Here is a 15,455-nt window from a genome sequence, read left to right on the forward strand (position 1 = left end):
ATACTAAAGGACACCAATAAGAAGAGGAGACCTGCTTGGGCCAAGAAACACGAGCAATGGACATTAGACCGGTGGAAATCAATTCTTTGGTCATGAGTCCAAATTGGAGACTTTTGGTTCCAACCGCTGTGTTTTAGTGAGACACAGAGTAGGTGAACAGATGATCTCCACATGTTTGGTTCCCATGTGATGCATGGAGGAAGAGGTGTGATGGTATGGTGGTGATTTGCTGGTGACACTGACACTGTCTGCACACTTAACCAGCATGGCTACCACAGTATTCTGTAGCGATATGCCATCCCATCCGGTTTGCGCTTAGTGGGACTATCATTTGTTTTTCAACAGGACAATGACCCAAAACACCTCCAGGCTGTGTAAGGGCTATTTGACCAAGAAGGAGAGTGATGGAAGGCTGCATCAGATGACCTGGCCTCCACAATCAACCGACCTCAACCCAATTGAGATGGTTTGGGATGAGTTAGACTGCAGAATGAAGTAAAAGCAGCCAACAAGTGCTCAGCATATGTGGAAACTCCTTCAAGACTGTTGGAAAAGCATTCCTCATGAAGCTGGTTGAGAGAATGCCAAAAGTGTGCAAAGCTGTCATCAAGGCAAAGGGTGGCAACTTTGAAGAATCTAAAATATATTTTGATTTGTTTAATACTTTTTGATTACTACATGTTTCCATGTGTTATTTAATAGTTTTGATGTCTTCACTATTATTCTGCCGTGTAGAAAATAGTAAAAAATAAAGAAAAACCCTTGAATGAGTAAGTGTGTCCAAACTTTTGACTGGTACTGTATATAGTATAAATTATTTGATCCCCTGCTGATTTTGTACGTTTACCCACTGCCAAAGAAATGATCAGTCTACAATTTTAATGGTAGGTTTATTTGAACTGTGAGAGACAGAATAACAACAAAAAAATCCAAAAAAACGCATGTCAAAAATGTTATAAATTGATTTGCATTTTAATGAGGGAAATACGTATTTGACCCCTCTGCAAAACATGACTTAGTACTTGGTGGCAAAACCCTTGTTGGCAATCAGAGGTCAGACGTTTCTTGTAGTTGGCCACCAGGTTTGCACACATCTCAGGAGGGATTTTGTCCCACTCCTCTTTCCAGATCTTCTCCAAGTCATTAAGGTTTTGAGGCTAACGTTTGGCAACTTGAACCTTCAGCTCCCTCCACAGATTTTCTATGGGAGTAAGGTCTGGAGACTGGCTAGGCCACTCCAGGACCTTAATGTGCTTCTTCTTGAGCCACTCCTTTGTTGCCTTGGCTGTGTGTTTTGGGTCATTGTCATGCTGGAATACCCATCCACGACCCATTTTCAATGCCCTGGCTGAGGGAAGGAGGTTCTCACCCAGGATTTGACGGTACATGGTCTAGTCCATCGTCCCTTTGATGCAGTGTTGTCCTGTCCCCTTAGCAGAAAAACACCCTCAAAGCATAATGTTTTCACCTCCATGTTTGACGGTGGGGGTGGTGTTCTTGGGGTCATAGGCAGCATTCCTCCTCCTCCAAACAGGGCGAGTTGAGTTGATGCCAAAGAGCTCCATTTTGGTCTCATCTGACCACAACACTTTCACCCAGTTGTCCTCTGAATCATTCAGATGTTCATTGGTAAACTTCAGACGGGCATGTATATGTGCTTTCTTGAGCAGGGGGACCTTGCGGGCGCTGCAGGATTTCAGTCCTTCACGGCGTAGTGTGTTACCAATTGTTTTCTTGGTGACTATGGTCCCAGCTGCCTTGAGATCATTGACAAGATCCTCCCGTGTAGTTCTGAACTGATTCCTCACCGTTCTCATGATCATTACAACTCCATGAGGTGAGATCTTGCATGGAGCCCCAGGCAGAGGGAGATTGACAGTTATTTTGTGTTTCTTCCGTTTGCGAATAATCACACCAACTGTTGTCACCTTCTCACCAAGCTGCTTGGCGATGGTCTTGTAGCCGATTCCAGCCTTGTGTAGGTCTACAATCTTGTCCCTGACATCCTTGGAGAGCTCTTTGGTCTTGGCCATGGTGGAGAGTTTGGAATCTGATTGATTGTTTCTGTGGACAGGTGTCTTTTATACAGGTAACAAGCTGAGATTAGGAGCCCTCCCTTTAAGAGTGACTAAGAGCAAAAGACTAAGAAAAGGGGAGTGGAAATGTGACAAACAGGAGAGAAAACATTGAGTTACTACATTAAAGGAGATCAAACTCAGAAAGACAGAATATTTGTGGTTTATTATACACTCCTCTTGGGGCACTCCACACTCTCACAGAGTCTGCCTCTCACAAATCACAAATACTGTAGTCTTGGCTTGGGGACTGCACTTTAGAAAGCAGAAAGTCTTGAACTAGAACCACATTTTGGTTCATAAAACCCACATAATCCAGATTTGATGAGCTCTATCAGTTTGAGGAAAGCAGATTCAGTGTTTAATACAAGCGACTTGACTCTGAACAGAGAATAAACCAAATCCTTATTTTTTGATAAGGTACAAAAACAACTTATTTAAGACAAATTATGGAGGACGGAGTGTGGTCTAAACCTTTGGCAGATGAGGTTGGAACTTGCTGACCAGTGTGGAACTGTCTAATCTGCACAAGTTTGTCCCCGTCTGATTGGTTAGCTGAGTCCTGACTGTTTGTTGAGCGATTGGTCAGAGTAGGTAGAAGTTGCCCCTAACCACGGATACAGAGAGTCAGATAGGTTTTGTATCCCCCTGATGGTAAAGGTTAAGAATGGGGGTAGGGTTGTCTGACCCTAGATCAGTGGTTAGTCGTTCTGTTTCTTCTTCTTGGTGTCTGGCATGCCATTGTCGTTGGCCTGAGAGGAGAAGTGTTCGGACATGGCTGCCAGGGCTCGGTACCGATGGGATATTGTGTTCTTCACCTGCTTAGGTAGCTCAGCATATCTACAGGGACCAGAAAGAGAATGAGAGACACAACAATAAATCAGCTGGCAATAATCACTTTCATTCATTTTCTTCTTACTGATGTTGTCAATACATAAAATAGACATCTACTGCCCCCCAGTGGTAGAGTAGGAGAGTAATAAAGGAGTAATAAAGTGTGATACGTAAACACAGACTCATGCGAGTAAAATAAAAGTCCTGCTTACGTTTTGTCAAATCCGTCTGGTTGGAAACAGGGGTCCCATCCAAAGTCTCTGGGGCCTCTAGGCTCTACAATGTGCCCCTAAACAGTTAGGGGGAAAAATACATGTTTATCAAAGCAAGCATGCAGAGTTAGTGTGGCTCAATTGTAGAGCATGGTGCTTGCAATGCCAGGGTTGTGGGTTCGATTCCCACGGGGACCTGTACGAAGAATTACGAAAGACTATGCAGTCGCTCTGGGTAACGTCAGTAAGACCAAGGAGCTGATCGTGGACTACAGGAAATGGGGGGGTGGTGAGCACGCTGCACCATAGAGAGCATCTTGACTGGCTGCATCACTGCTTGGTATGGCAACAGCACCACCCTCGATTGCTTGGTGCTACAATGGGTGTTGCGGTACATCACTGGGGCCGAGTTCCCAGCCATCCAGGACCTGCCATCAGGCAGTGAGAAAGGAAGACCTGGAAATTCATTAAAGACTCCAGCCATCCAAGCCATAGAGTGTTCTCTTTGCTTCCGCATGGCAAGCGGTACCGGAACATAAAAGTCTGACACCAACAGGCTCCTGAACAGCATCTAGCCATAGCCCATCCAACTACCTCATCCCCATACTGTATTTATTTATTTATCTTGCTCCTGTGCACCCCAGTATCTCTACTTGCACATTAATCTTCTGCACATCTATCACTCCAGTGTTTAATTGCTATATTGTAATTACTTCACCACCATGGCCTATTTATTGCCTTACCTCCCTTATCCTACCTCATTTGCACACACTGTATATAGACTTTTTCTATTGTGTTATTGACTGTATGTTTGTTTATTTCCATGTGTAACTGTGTTGTTGTATGTGTCGAACTGCTTTGCTTTATCTTGGCCAGGTCGCAGTTGTAAAGGAGAACTTGTTCTCAACTGGCCTACCTGGTTAAATAAAGGTGTTCTCAACTAGCCTACCTGGTTAAATAAAGGTGTTCTCAACTAGCCTACCTGGTTAAATAAAGGTGTTCTCAACTAGCCTACCTGGCTAAATAAAGGTGTTCTCAACTAGCCTACCTGGCTAAATAAAGGTGTTCTCAACTAGCCTACCTGGTTAAATAAAGGTGTTCTCATAAGAAAGGTGTGGCTACCAAGATGGCATAGCAGTAGGTCGTCCTGTCCTGTCGTGTCCCTGTATATATCGTTTATTTTTCGTTTTTTACATATTTTCTCCACATATCTCTTTGAAAACATTTTGCTAAACCCTAAGCTTCCAAATACTCTCCTGCAACCCGACTCACCCAATGTAGCTATTTTTCCTAAAGTATTTATATTTACTTCGGGACCCCTCAACTGAAGCTAGCCAGCTAACCAGCGGGTATGCTAGCGGTCTCCAGCTAACCGGTCATCAGCTAACCTGTAGTTCGGAAAGCTCTCGCCTGTTCGTACAACGCGACTTTAACCAGAGCACAACGGACCTATTTATTTTTCATCCCCGGATTCCCACCGCAAACGGAACATCTTTCAGCTGGATTTTTCAGCAACTAGCTATCTAGCTAAACCGCAACCTCGGATTACTCCTGGCTAGCGTTTCCACCCACTTAGCTTGAAGCTAGCCCGGCCGTAGCACCTGTGCTACCACCGTAGCATACTCCTGAGCTACAATACCCAGGCCCACGACCGGTCTACCGATGTCATCGCATGAAGAGGAATAAACAGACTCACCCCATCGCGACGTCCCCCAAAGGCTAACTCTCTAGCCCTCGCTATCTCCCTGCTTGCTAATTCGGCCTGCTAACTGCTAGCTTGTCCAGCTCCGGCCCGCTAACTGCTACCTTGTCTAGCCCGGGCCTACAAACTGTTAGCTTGTTAGCACAGGCCTGCTAACCGCCTGAATCGCCGCGTCTCAAACGCTCACCGGACCCATATTTACTTTCTATCTCTTTTGACTTCTAATTTGTTTATACCTTCCGGAAACCTGCCTCACCCAATGTGATACGGAATCGCTATTATTTATTTATTTATTTTTAGAACACACTCAAGAACCTCCAGAAGCTAACCAGCTAACTAGCTACAAGCTATTTAGTCATTGTTCGTTTTTTTTTAACCTGGATAACACTCGCCAGGCCAGCTTCCCTGCCCCATCCACCGCTGCCCCCTGGACACTGATCTCTTGGCTACATAGCTGATGCACGCTGGACTGTCCATTAATCACGGTACTCCATTCTGCTTGTTTGTTCTATCTGTTGGCCCCGTTGCCTAGTCTACGCCATTTTACCTGCTGTTGTTGTGCTAGCTGATTAGCTGTTGTCTCACCTACTGTTTTAGCTAGCTTTCCCAATTCAACACCTGTGATTACTGTATGCCTCGCTGTATGTCTCTCTCAAATGTCAATATGCCTTGTATACTGTTGTTCAGGTTAGTTATCATTGTTTTAGTTCACAATGGAGCCCCTAGTTCCACTCTTCACGCCCCTGATAACTCCTTTGTCCCACCTCCCACACATGCGGTGACCTCACCCATTACTACCAGCATGTCCAGAGATACAACCTCCCTCATCATCACCCAGTGCCTGGGCTTACCTCCGCTGTACCCGCACCCCACCATACCCCTGTCTGCGCATTATGCCCTGAATATATTCTACCATGCCCAGAAACCTGCTCCTCTTATTCTCTGTCCCCAACGCTCTAGGCGACCAGTTTTGATAGCCTTTAGCCGCAGCCTCATACTACTCCTTCTCTGTTCCGCGGGTGATGTGGAGGTAAACCCAGGCCCTGCATGTCCCCAGGCACCCTCATTTGTTGACTTCTGTGATCGAAAAAGCCTTGGTTTCATGCATGTCAACATCAGAAGCCTCCTCCCTAAGTTTGTTTTACTCACTGCTTTAGCACACTCTGCTAACCCTGATGTCCTTGCTGTGTCTGAATCCTGGCTCAGGAAGGCCACCAAAAATTCAGAGATTTCCATACCCAACTATAACATCTTCCGTCAAGATAGAACTGCCAAAGGGGGCGGAGTTAGCCTGCAAAGTAATGTCATACTTTCCAGGTCCATACCCAAACAGTTCGAACTACTAATTTTGAAAATTACTCTCTCCAGAAATAAGTCTCTCACGGTTGCCGCCTGCTACCGACCCCCCTCAGCTCCCAGCTGTGCCCTGGACACCATTTGTGAATTGATCGCCCCCCCATCTAGCTTCAGAGTTTGTTCTGTTAGGTGACCTAAACTGGGATATGCTTAACACCTCGCCAGTCCTACAATCTAAGCTAGATGCCCTCAATCTCACACAAATCATCAAGGAACCCACCAGGTACAACCCTAACTCTGTAAACAAGGGCACCCTCATAGACGTCATCCTGACCAACTGGCCCTCCAAATACACCTCCGCTGTCTTCAACCAGGATCTCAGCGATCACTGCCTCATTGCCTGTATCCGCTACGGAGCCGCAGTCAAACGACCACCCCTCATCACTGTCAAACGCTCCCTAAAACACTTCTGTGAGCAGGCCTTTCTAATCGACCTGGCCCGGGTATCCTGGAAGGACATTGACCTCATCCCGTCAGTTGAGGATGCCTGGTCATTCTTTAAAAGTAACTTCCTCACCATTTTAGATAAGCATGCTCCGTTCAAAAAATGCAGAACTAAGAACAGATACAGCCCTTGGTTCACCCCAGACCTGACTGCCCTCGACCAGCACAAAAACATCCTGTGGCGGACTGCAATAGCATCGAATAGTCCCCGTGATATGCAACTGTTCAGGGAAGTCCGGAACCAATACACACAGTCAGTCAGGAAAGCTAAGGCCAGCTTCTTCAGGCAGAAGTTTGCATCCTGTAGCTCCAACTCCAAAAAGTTCCGGGACACCGTGAAGTCCATGGAGAACAAGAGCACCTCCTCCCAGCTGCCCACTGCACTGAGGCTAGGTAACACGGTCACCACTGATAAATCCATGATTATCGAAAACTTCAATAAGCATTTCTCAACGGCTGGCCATGCCTTCCGCCTGACTACTTCAACCTCGGCCAACAGCTCCGCCCCCCCCCGCAGCTCCTTGCCCAAGCCTCTCCAGGTTCTCCTTTAACCAAATCCAGATAGCAGATGTTCTGAAAGAGCTGCAAAACCTGGACCCGTACAAATCAGCTGGGCTTGACAATCTGGACCCTCTATTTCTGAAACTATCTGCCACCATTGTCGCAACCCCTATTACCAGCCTGTTCAACCTCTCTTTCATATCGTCTGAGATCCCCAAGGATTGGAAAGCTGCCGCAGTCATCCCCCTCTTCAAAGGGGGAGACACCCTGGACCCAAACTGTTACAGACCTATATCCATCCTGCCCTGCCTAGCTAAGGTCTTCGAAAGCCAAGTCAACAAACAGGTCACTGACCATCTCGAATCACACCGCACCTTCTCCGCTGTGCAATCTGGTTTCCGAGCCGGTCATGGGTGCACCTCAGCCACACTCAAGGTACTCAACGATATCATAACCGCCATCGATAAAAGACAGTACTGTGCAGCCGTCTTCATCGACCTTGCCAAGGCTTTCGACTCTGTCAATCACCATATTCTTATCGGCAGACTCAGGAGCCTCGGTTTTTCGGATGACTGCCTTGCCTGGTTCACCGATTTACTTTGCAGACAGAGTTCAGTGTGTCAAATCGGAGGGCATGCTGTCTGGTCCTCTGGCAGTCTCTATGGGGGTGCCACAGGGTTCAATTCTCGGGCCGACTCTTTTCTCTGTGTATATCAATGATGTTGCTCTTGCTGCGGGCGATTCCCTGATCCACCTCTACGCAGACGACACCATTCTATACACCTTCGGCCCGTCTTTGGACACTGTGCTATCTAACCTCCAAACAAGCTTCAATGCCATACAACACTCCTTCCGTGGCCTCCAACTGCTCTTAAACGCTAGTAAAACCAAATGCATGCTTTTCAACCGGTCGCTGCCTGCACCCGCATGCCCGACTAGCATCACCACCCTGGATGGTTCCGACCTAGAATATGTGGACATCTATAAGTACCTAGGTGTCTGGCTAGACTGCAAACTCTCCTTCCAGACTCATATCAAACATCTCCAATCGAAAATCAAATCAAGAGTCGGCTTTCTATTCCGCAACAAAGCCTCCTTCACTCACGCCGCCAAGCTTACCCTAGTAAAACTGACTATCCTACCGATCCTCGACTTCGGCGATGTCATCTACAAAATGGCTTCCAACACTCTACTCAGCAAACTGGATGCAGTCTATCACAGTGCCATCCGTTTCGTCACTAAAGCACCTTATACCACCCACCACTGCGACTTGTATGCTCTAGTCGGCTGGCCCTCGCTACATATTCGTCGCCAGACCCACTGGCTCCAGGTCATCTACAAGTCCATGCTAGGTAAAGCTCCGCCTTATCTCAGCTCACTGGTCACGATGGCAACACCCATCCGTAGCACGCGCTCCAGCAGGTGTATCTCACTGATCATCCCTAAAGCCAACACCTCATTTGGCCGCCTTTCGTTCCAGTACTCTGCTGCCTGTGACTGGAACGAATTGCAAAAATCGCTGAAGCTGGAGACTTTTATCTCCCTCACCAACTTCAAACATCAGCTATCTGAGCAGCTAACCGATCGCTGCAGCTGTACATAGTCTATTGGTAAATAGCCCACCCTTTTTCACCTACCTCATACTGTTTTTATTTATTTACTTTTCTGCTCTTTTGCACACCAATATCTCTACCTGTACATGACCATCTGATCATTCATCACTCCAGTGTTAATCTGCAAAATTGTAATTATTTGCCTACCTCCTCATGCCTTTTGCACACATTGTATATAGACTCCCCCTTTGGTTTCTACTGTGTTATTGACTTGTTAATTGTTTACTCCATGTGTAACTCTTTGTTGTCTGCTCACACTGCTATGCTTTATCTTGGCCAGGTCGCAGTTGCAAATGAGAACTTGTTCTCAACTAGCCTACCTGGTTAAATAAAGGTGAAATAAAAAAATAAAAAATAAACTAGCCTACCTGGTTAAATAAAGGTGTTCTCAACTAGCCTACCTGGCTAAATAAAGGTGTTCTCAACTAGCCTACCTGGCTAAATAAAGGTGTTCTCAACTAGCCTACCTGGTTAAATAAAGGTGTTCTCAACTAGCCTACCTGGTTAAATAAAGGTGTTCTCAACTAGCCTACCTGGTTAAATAAAGGTGTTCTCAACTAGCCTACCTGGTTAAATAAAGGTGTTCTCAACCAGCCTACCTGGCTAAATAAAGGTGAAATAAAATAAAAATAAGACTGCTGAAATTTGGTCAAAAATCTTTCATCTGTTGTAATGGCAAGGTATATTATCGGATTAATGTGTTATTTAGTTTTCCTGACACAAGAACAAGCCAGTTGATCAGAATATATCATGGAGTATCAGAAATGGCTGTCTGTCTAGACAGAAAAATACTTTGAAGTCAGATTTTGCAGTAAAATAAATGACGTAGTTACTGCGTTTTGACTTTGTAGGGCGGTGTACATATTTTTTATGTTATTTTTTGTGCTACATTGATATTGATTACTGCATTGTTGGGTTTGGAGCTTGTAAGAAAGACATTTTACTGCACCTGTGCACATTACATAAAAACTTTACATTTGAAACTATATTCTGACCTCAGTTATCCCTCTGAAGAGTTGTACTGGCTCCTCTTTCCCTGGACAGAAGGCAAAGGTACACAGAGCCCAGGCTGACTTATCTTCAAACCCAGCCAACATCTTATACAGACCTGGATAGAGGGAGGGACGGTGACACAAACTCAAACCCAGGAGGTTAGTGGCACCTTAATTGGGGAGGACTGGCTCGTGGTAATAGCTGGATCGGAATGGTATCAAACACACCAAACAATTGGTTCGTTCCAGCCATTATTATGAGCCGTCCTCTCCTCAGAAGCCTCCACTGCACACTCAAACATTACATTTAAGTAACTGTACTCATTCATTCACAGATGAATCATGATTTACCTTCAGGCCTAAGTTTATCCAGGAACCATTTTCTACACACACACAACAAAAAAAACAGATACATTTTCAATAAATGTTTTGTCACATTAGAGAATCCGACTACAGGCTCCACAGAGAGGTTATAGAGGCCTACTCACATGTAGGGTCCTGGTAGACCTCCCAATGCTCTGAAACAGAGACAGGTGTCCTCCACGATGACTGGTCCATCAACCTGAGAGAATTGACACAGACAAACCAGGTCAGATGAGCATTTATACACGTATCTCTAATCCAGACCTCATTACAACAGCACGCGGAAAAGAACAGACCACAATGACACACCTGTTTTACTGCTTCTTTACACTTCTGTATAGAGATCTCGTCTGGTTCCCCCTGATATTCAGGCACTGAGAAAGATGGACAGTAATTTAGTCCCACATGAAGACTTAACAGAGATGTATTGATTAGGTATACATCTATCTCGTCATTCCATTGAGAAAGTTAACTCACAGTCAATCTTCTTGGACACTAGTTTGTAGGGAAACCCGTCCCCCAAGATCTGAATCACCTTGTTAGACAAAGAACAGCAGTCTTTTATGATGGCATGAACTTGTGAGTTGGTCTACAGTGTTATGTGTAAGGCAGGGACGGGCAACTGGCGGCCCGCCGCCCCCCCCAGCTGGGGTCTCAACTTAATGTTTAGAGTTAGCATAGTAGAATACACAAGGTGCAATAAAAAAAAATGTGATTGTGCATCAGCAGTTTCTCTCTTATGTCAGTCGCTCAATTAGCCCATGTCAGTGAAGATTTTTTAGATTGGTAAATTAGTCTAGCGTCTAGCTATTTATACTTTAAGTAATCATGGTCGAATTACAGACTCATTGATTTTGTTAGTCACTTTCACTCAGATATCATATTAAAAACTGCAAACATTTATATCCACCCTATAGCAAAATGTGTACAATTGCAGGAAATAGCTGTAAAACTGCACATTTTTCTCTTCGCCCAATGACGAAATGAGTACAATTGCAGGAAATGTAAATGTTTGGCTCACAGGTTGGGGATGTGTGCCTCCCCAACAACATTTTGCGTAGGGCCCCTATAAGGCTAGGGCATGGATGTGGGTAGGCAGACCCGCAATCCACTGTAGCCCCTACTGGTTCGATCCTGCTGTATCACAACCGGCCGGGATCGGGTGTCCCATAGGGCGGTGCACAATTGACCCAGCGCCGTCCGGGTTAGGGGAGGTTTTGGCCGAGGTAGGCCGTCATTGTAAAATAAGAATATTATAAGAATATTAACTGACTTTCCTAGTTAAATAAAATAAATAAAATGAGAAGTTCTGATTTTTTGTGCCACCCACCCCCATCAAAGTTGCCCATCCCTGGTGTAAGGCTTGGACGACACCTGCTGGTATGGTGCTATACTGTTAAACATGCAGGACTCCAATAACCCAGTTCATGTTATACAGTTAATGTGTACAAGCTATTGACGTAGCCTCTAAAATGAGATGAATTATATATCAAAACATTTGATCTCAGCATGTGTAATCTAAAACTTTGCCACCACCACATTTACCCCTGTCAGACTTCCATTCTGTCAGGAGTCGGCCGGAACCTCTAATAAACAGCTCACTTTGGAACGTTTCAATGTTCATTCCAGGCCATTTCTACAGGGAATAATAATTGATCTGAAGCATTCCCCACCTCTTCTAGTTTCTTTGCATTTCCAGTCACGAAGACAACGGATCTCCCCACTGGAATAGCCATGCTGAGGCCTCTTGATGTCTGGAAGATAATCACGAACGGACCAGAACACGCCGCACCGCAAAGACATCCGGCACTGCATCAGCCAATGACAGGCCACTGCCAAGAATCCTAGCAAATCAGGGTAAGGCTAGGAACTCCGCCTATTCAGCGCTATCCAATCGGAATGTTGTTGTGTACAGCTGGAAATAATGTCCGGGTGAACATACCATGTCGGGAAGACGGCAAACTAAAATGCAACCATTTATATTTAGAGAACGGCATATTTTGGACAAAATGACGATACAACAGTTGCTATCCATAACTTAGTAAGTTAACAGTTATGATATCCTGCAAGTGACTGAATCTTAGCTTGTTTAAAGCTATTTGAAAGTTGCCTTACATGTTAGTTTGTTGAAGTAGCCTACAGAGATACACCAGGATACACCTTGCTACCTAGTGAAAATGAGTCTTCTAACTCGCACTACCGAGGGGTTCAGCTCCACTGAGTACTGGGAACGCTTCTTCAAGAAGAGAGGAGAGACGGCTTTTGACTGGTATGGAGACAACAACAAACTCTGTGGCATGCTGCTCAAATACATCAAACCTTGGGATAAGGTGACAACCTAGGCTTACACCAAAGGCACCCTACACATCTGTGGCACCACTTTTACGTCCTGAACCTGAAATCCATGTACAAGACATTTCTTCTATTTGTCTCTCACTTGTCTCGTCTCCCAGATCTTGGTGGTGGGCTATGGTAACTCTGAGCTGAGTGAGCATCTGTATGATGTCGGCTACAGACATCTGACCAACATTGACATCAGTGAGACGGTGGTGAATCACCTGACCTTCCAGAAGGTGGATGCCTGACCTTCCAGAAGATGGATGCCACACAGACCCCCAATGAGGATAGAAGCTACCAAGCTACACTGGATAAGGGGACACTGGACGCCATGGCCTCCCAGGAGGAGGGGGTTCTAGCTGGGAGGATACTGGCTGAGGTGGGCTGGGGGTGTGAGGATGTTGAGTTGTTAGACAGGGATTATAACATCAAATCAAATGTATATATATATAGCCCTTCTTACATCAGCTGATATCTCAAAGTGCTGTACAGAAACACAGCCTAAAACCCCAAAAAGCAAGCAATGCAGGTGTAGAAGCACGGCTTTAACAGGGCTTTAACCAAAGCCAGCAGCCCTGCACATAGAGTTGCACACCAGGAGTGTTGTCTGTTAGTAATATGTGTCTGCCATGTACGTGTCCCAAAGCTGAGGGAGTGAAAAGGATCAATGGTGTAGGGGCTAATTTGACCCTCGATAGCTGCTTCCATTGAACCAGCACGCATGCAGACTAGAGCGAAGTGCGATCCCGACACGTACCACGATATGTTTGGAGTTTGCGCAATTTAATATAAAAGAATAGACGCTTGCCTAACTACATAAAAAGTGCATTTCTTTGTTTGATTTCGAGGTGTGACACGTAATAAGTGAAATCCCTCCCAAATTAAATGTTTAACGGCTACTGAGGTTTATCTTATTAAACAACATGGGGAATGTGTTCATTTGAATTTAATGCTTTTTTATTATTTTTATGTGGAACATAATTGCCTCATTCATGGCTCAGCTGAGGGTCGTGGCCAACTAGCAACTAGCGCTAACTAAAGGTGACTGGTTGCATAGGGACCAGGAGTATAAGGACATGCAGTCTGTCCAAACAGAGCGCTCTCCCATGGGGATTGTACTCGCCCCCCCCCCCCCCCCCCTCCTGGGATGCCAGCCAATCAGCAGGTAGGGAATTTGTGATCATTCCATATTTTATCTTTATTTATTTCTCTATTGTCTCCCCCTTATTCCTTCAACCGTTTTCCCCCTTTCTCCATCCCTGGCCCTCTCCCTGTATGTGTTCCGTTCCTGTCGGTGGGAAGTGAGCTAGGTTGGAGGGAGGTAGTGAGTCGTGGTAACAGTGTTCTGAGTGTTCAGTACGCTGTAGAGGACGTGAGAGGAGAGGTTGGTCATCTCAACTGCAGACTAGTGTTCCAGTCAGAGAGCTGCCTCACTGACCCAACAACCACAGGTTCTCTCTCACTCACACACACACACACACACACACACTCTCTCTCTCTCTCTCTCTCTCTCTCTCTCTCTCTCTCTTTCTCTCTCTTTCTCTCTCTCTCTTTCTCTCTCTCTTTCTCTCTCTCTCTTTCTCTCTCTCTCTTTCTCTCTTTCTCTCTCTCTCTTTCTCTCTCTCTCTTTCTCTCTCTCTCTTTCTCTCTTTCTCTCTCTCTCTTTCTCTCTCTCTCTTTCTCTCTCTCTCTCTTTCTCTCTCTCTCTCTTTCTCTCTCTCTCTCTTTCTCTCTCTCTCTCTTTCTCTCTCTCTCTTTCTCTCTTCTCTCTCTCTCTTTCTCTCTCTCTCTTTCTCTCTCTCTCTCTCTCTCTCTCTCTTTCTCTCTCTCTCGTTTTGATTACTCAATGCCTGAGTTCAGTGGCTAATAGTCTTTTTACATTGACCAGCAGCCTCCACTCAGAAGAAGAGCAGAAGGAAAGCCCTCTGCCCCTCCCCCTGTGCCCTCACAGACAGCAGGTGGCACCCTGGCGGTGGATAAGGGCTTGGTCTGTTGTGCCCACCACAGGGTCATGGTGGCTGGCCTTGCCATATTAGGGGTGGGCTCCAACCACAACAAAGGTAGGTGTGTCTGCAAGTCAATCACTTCGTGCCTATCCACACACACCTGCCAAACACCGGTCTGTGTTTGACACTTTTTCTCAAATGTACTTTTATTTGCCTGCAGGAATTTGTCACCTGACACTTCAGGTCTGATGAATCAGCTAAATGTATTCTGTCTGTCATGTCTCCTCGAACCTCTGTCTGTCCCACCTTCCCTCTCTAGACGTCCTAGTGTCAGTGGGGCTGGGTGGAGGAGGGCTGGAGCTGGACCCTGCAGTGCTGAACCTGAAGGTTGCATGAGGAGAGGAGGATGAGAATGAGGGGAAGAGGGGAAGACCTAGTGAACAAGTATCATGATCTCATACTTTACTGTATACAAAATAAAAACATGTACATATGTAGTTTATTCTAACACTATCAATCAAGTAAAGAATGTTTTATTCTCAAACTTCTCTCTGGTGTTTATTGATGATGAACCCTGCAGTGATTTTCTCAGGATTACAGTTGCTTTTGAAACTATTTCATTTTCTATCAGACTTTAACTATCTCAAATATGTTACACAGATGCCACCCCTTCTGATTTTAGACTGCAGTCCCTCACACACTCTCTCTCACTTCTGAAGAGTGCAGCAGTGTTATTTACAGTAGATGAATCTTGCAGCATGTTCACAGTATCTCTGCGAGTTGGGTGCATTGAAAGGTGGGATTTATAACCCTGGACTTGAGGCGGGAATATTTTCTGTCTGTCAAGCCAAACTAATATTATAATTTGCTATCTGTTCCTTTGGAGTGAATGGACGTGCAAACTGCCTTTGGGAACTCAGTCGCAGATTTTTGCGTATTTACAGAGAGAGAAGCCCTTTAGCTGGGTTTCCACTAGATAGTACAGTCAAAATGGCTGTATCGTACAAATGTATGAAAAACATTTAACCTTCATTTCGGGTTAGGCATACGGTTAGTAGTGTGGTTAAGGTTAGGTTTAAA

At 45.4% G+C, this 15,455-nt stretch overlaps 1 protein-coding gene, 1 long non-coding RNA gene and 1 pseudogene across 2 annotated transcripts; 2 read left to right on the forward strand and 1 right to left on the reverse strand.

Moving 5' to 3' along the window:
• Window positions 1-2,222: 2,222 nt before the first annotated feature.
• On the reverse strand, window positions 2,223-11,898 carry itpa (inosine triphosphatase (nucleoside triphosphate pyrophosphatase)). Its single transcript, XM_020492712.2, has 8 exons — window positions 11,766-11,898; window positions 10,570-10,627; window positions 10,402-10,466; window positions 10,218-10,291; window positions 10,081-10,112; window positions 9,733-9,845; window positions 3,122-3,198; window positions 2,223-2,915 (listed from the first exon to the last, which is right to left on the reverse strand). Exons 1-8 carry the CDS (start codon window positions 11,826-11,828, stop codon window positions 2,777-2,779), a joined length of 621 nt encoding a protein of 206 aa, XP_020348301.1. The 5' UTR covers window positions 11,829-11,898; the 3' UTR covers window positions 2,223-2,776.
• Window positions 11,899-11,962: 64 nt separating this feature from the next.
• Window positions 11,963-13,974, forward strand: LOC116352837 (eEF1A lysine and N-terminal methyltransferase-like; annotated as a pseudogene).
• A 218-nt stretch (window positions 13,975-14,192) lies between these two features.
• On the forward strand, window positions 14,193-14,919 carry LOC109897993 (uncharacterized). The gene is made up of 2 exons (XR_004211187.1): window positions 14,193-14,489; window positions 14,695-14,919. It is a non-coding gene; the product is annotated as an uncharacterized LOC109897993 (long non-coding RNA).
• The last annotated feature ends 536 nt before the right edge of the window (window positions 14,920-15,455 follow it).

The sequence above is a fragment of the Oncorhynchus kisutch genome, linkage group LG10 (assembly GCF_002021735.2).
Source record: "Oncorhynchus kisutch isolate 150728-3 linkage group LG10, Okis_V2, whole genome shotgun sequence".
Taxonomy (NCBI): domain Eukaryota; kingdom Metazoa; phylum Chordata; class Actinopteri; order Salmoniformes; family Salmonidae; genus Oncorhynchus; species Oncorhynchus kisutch.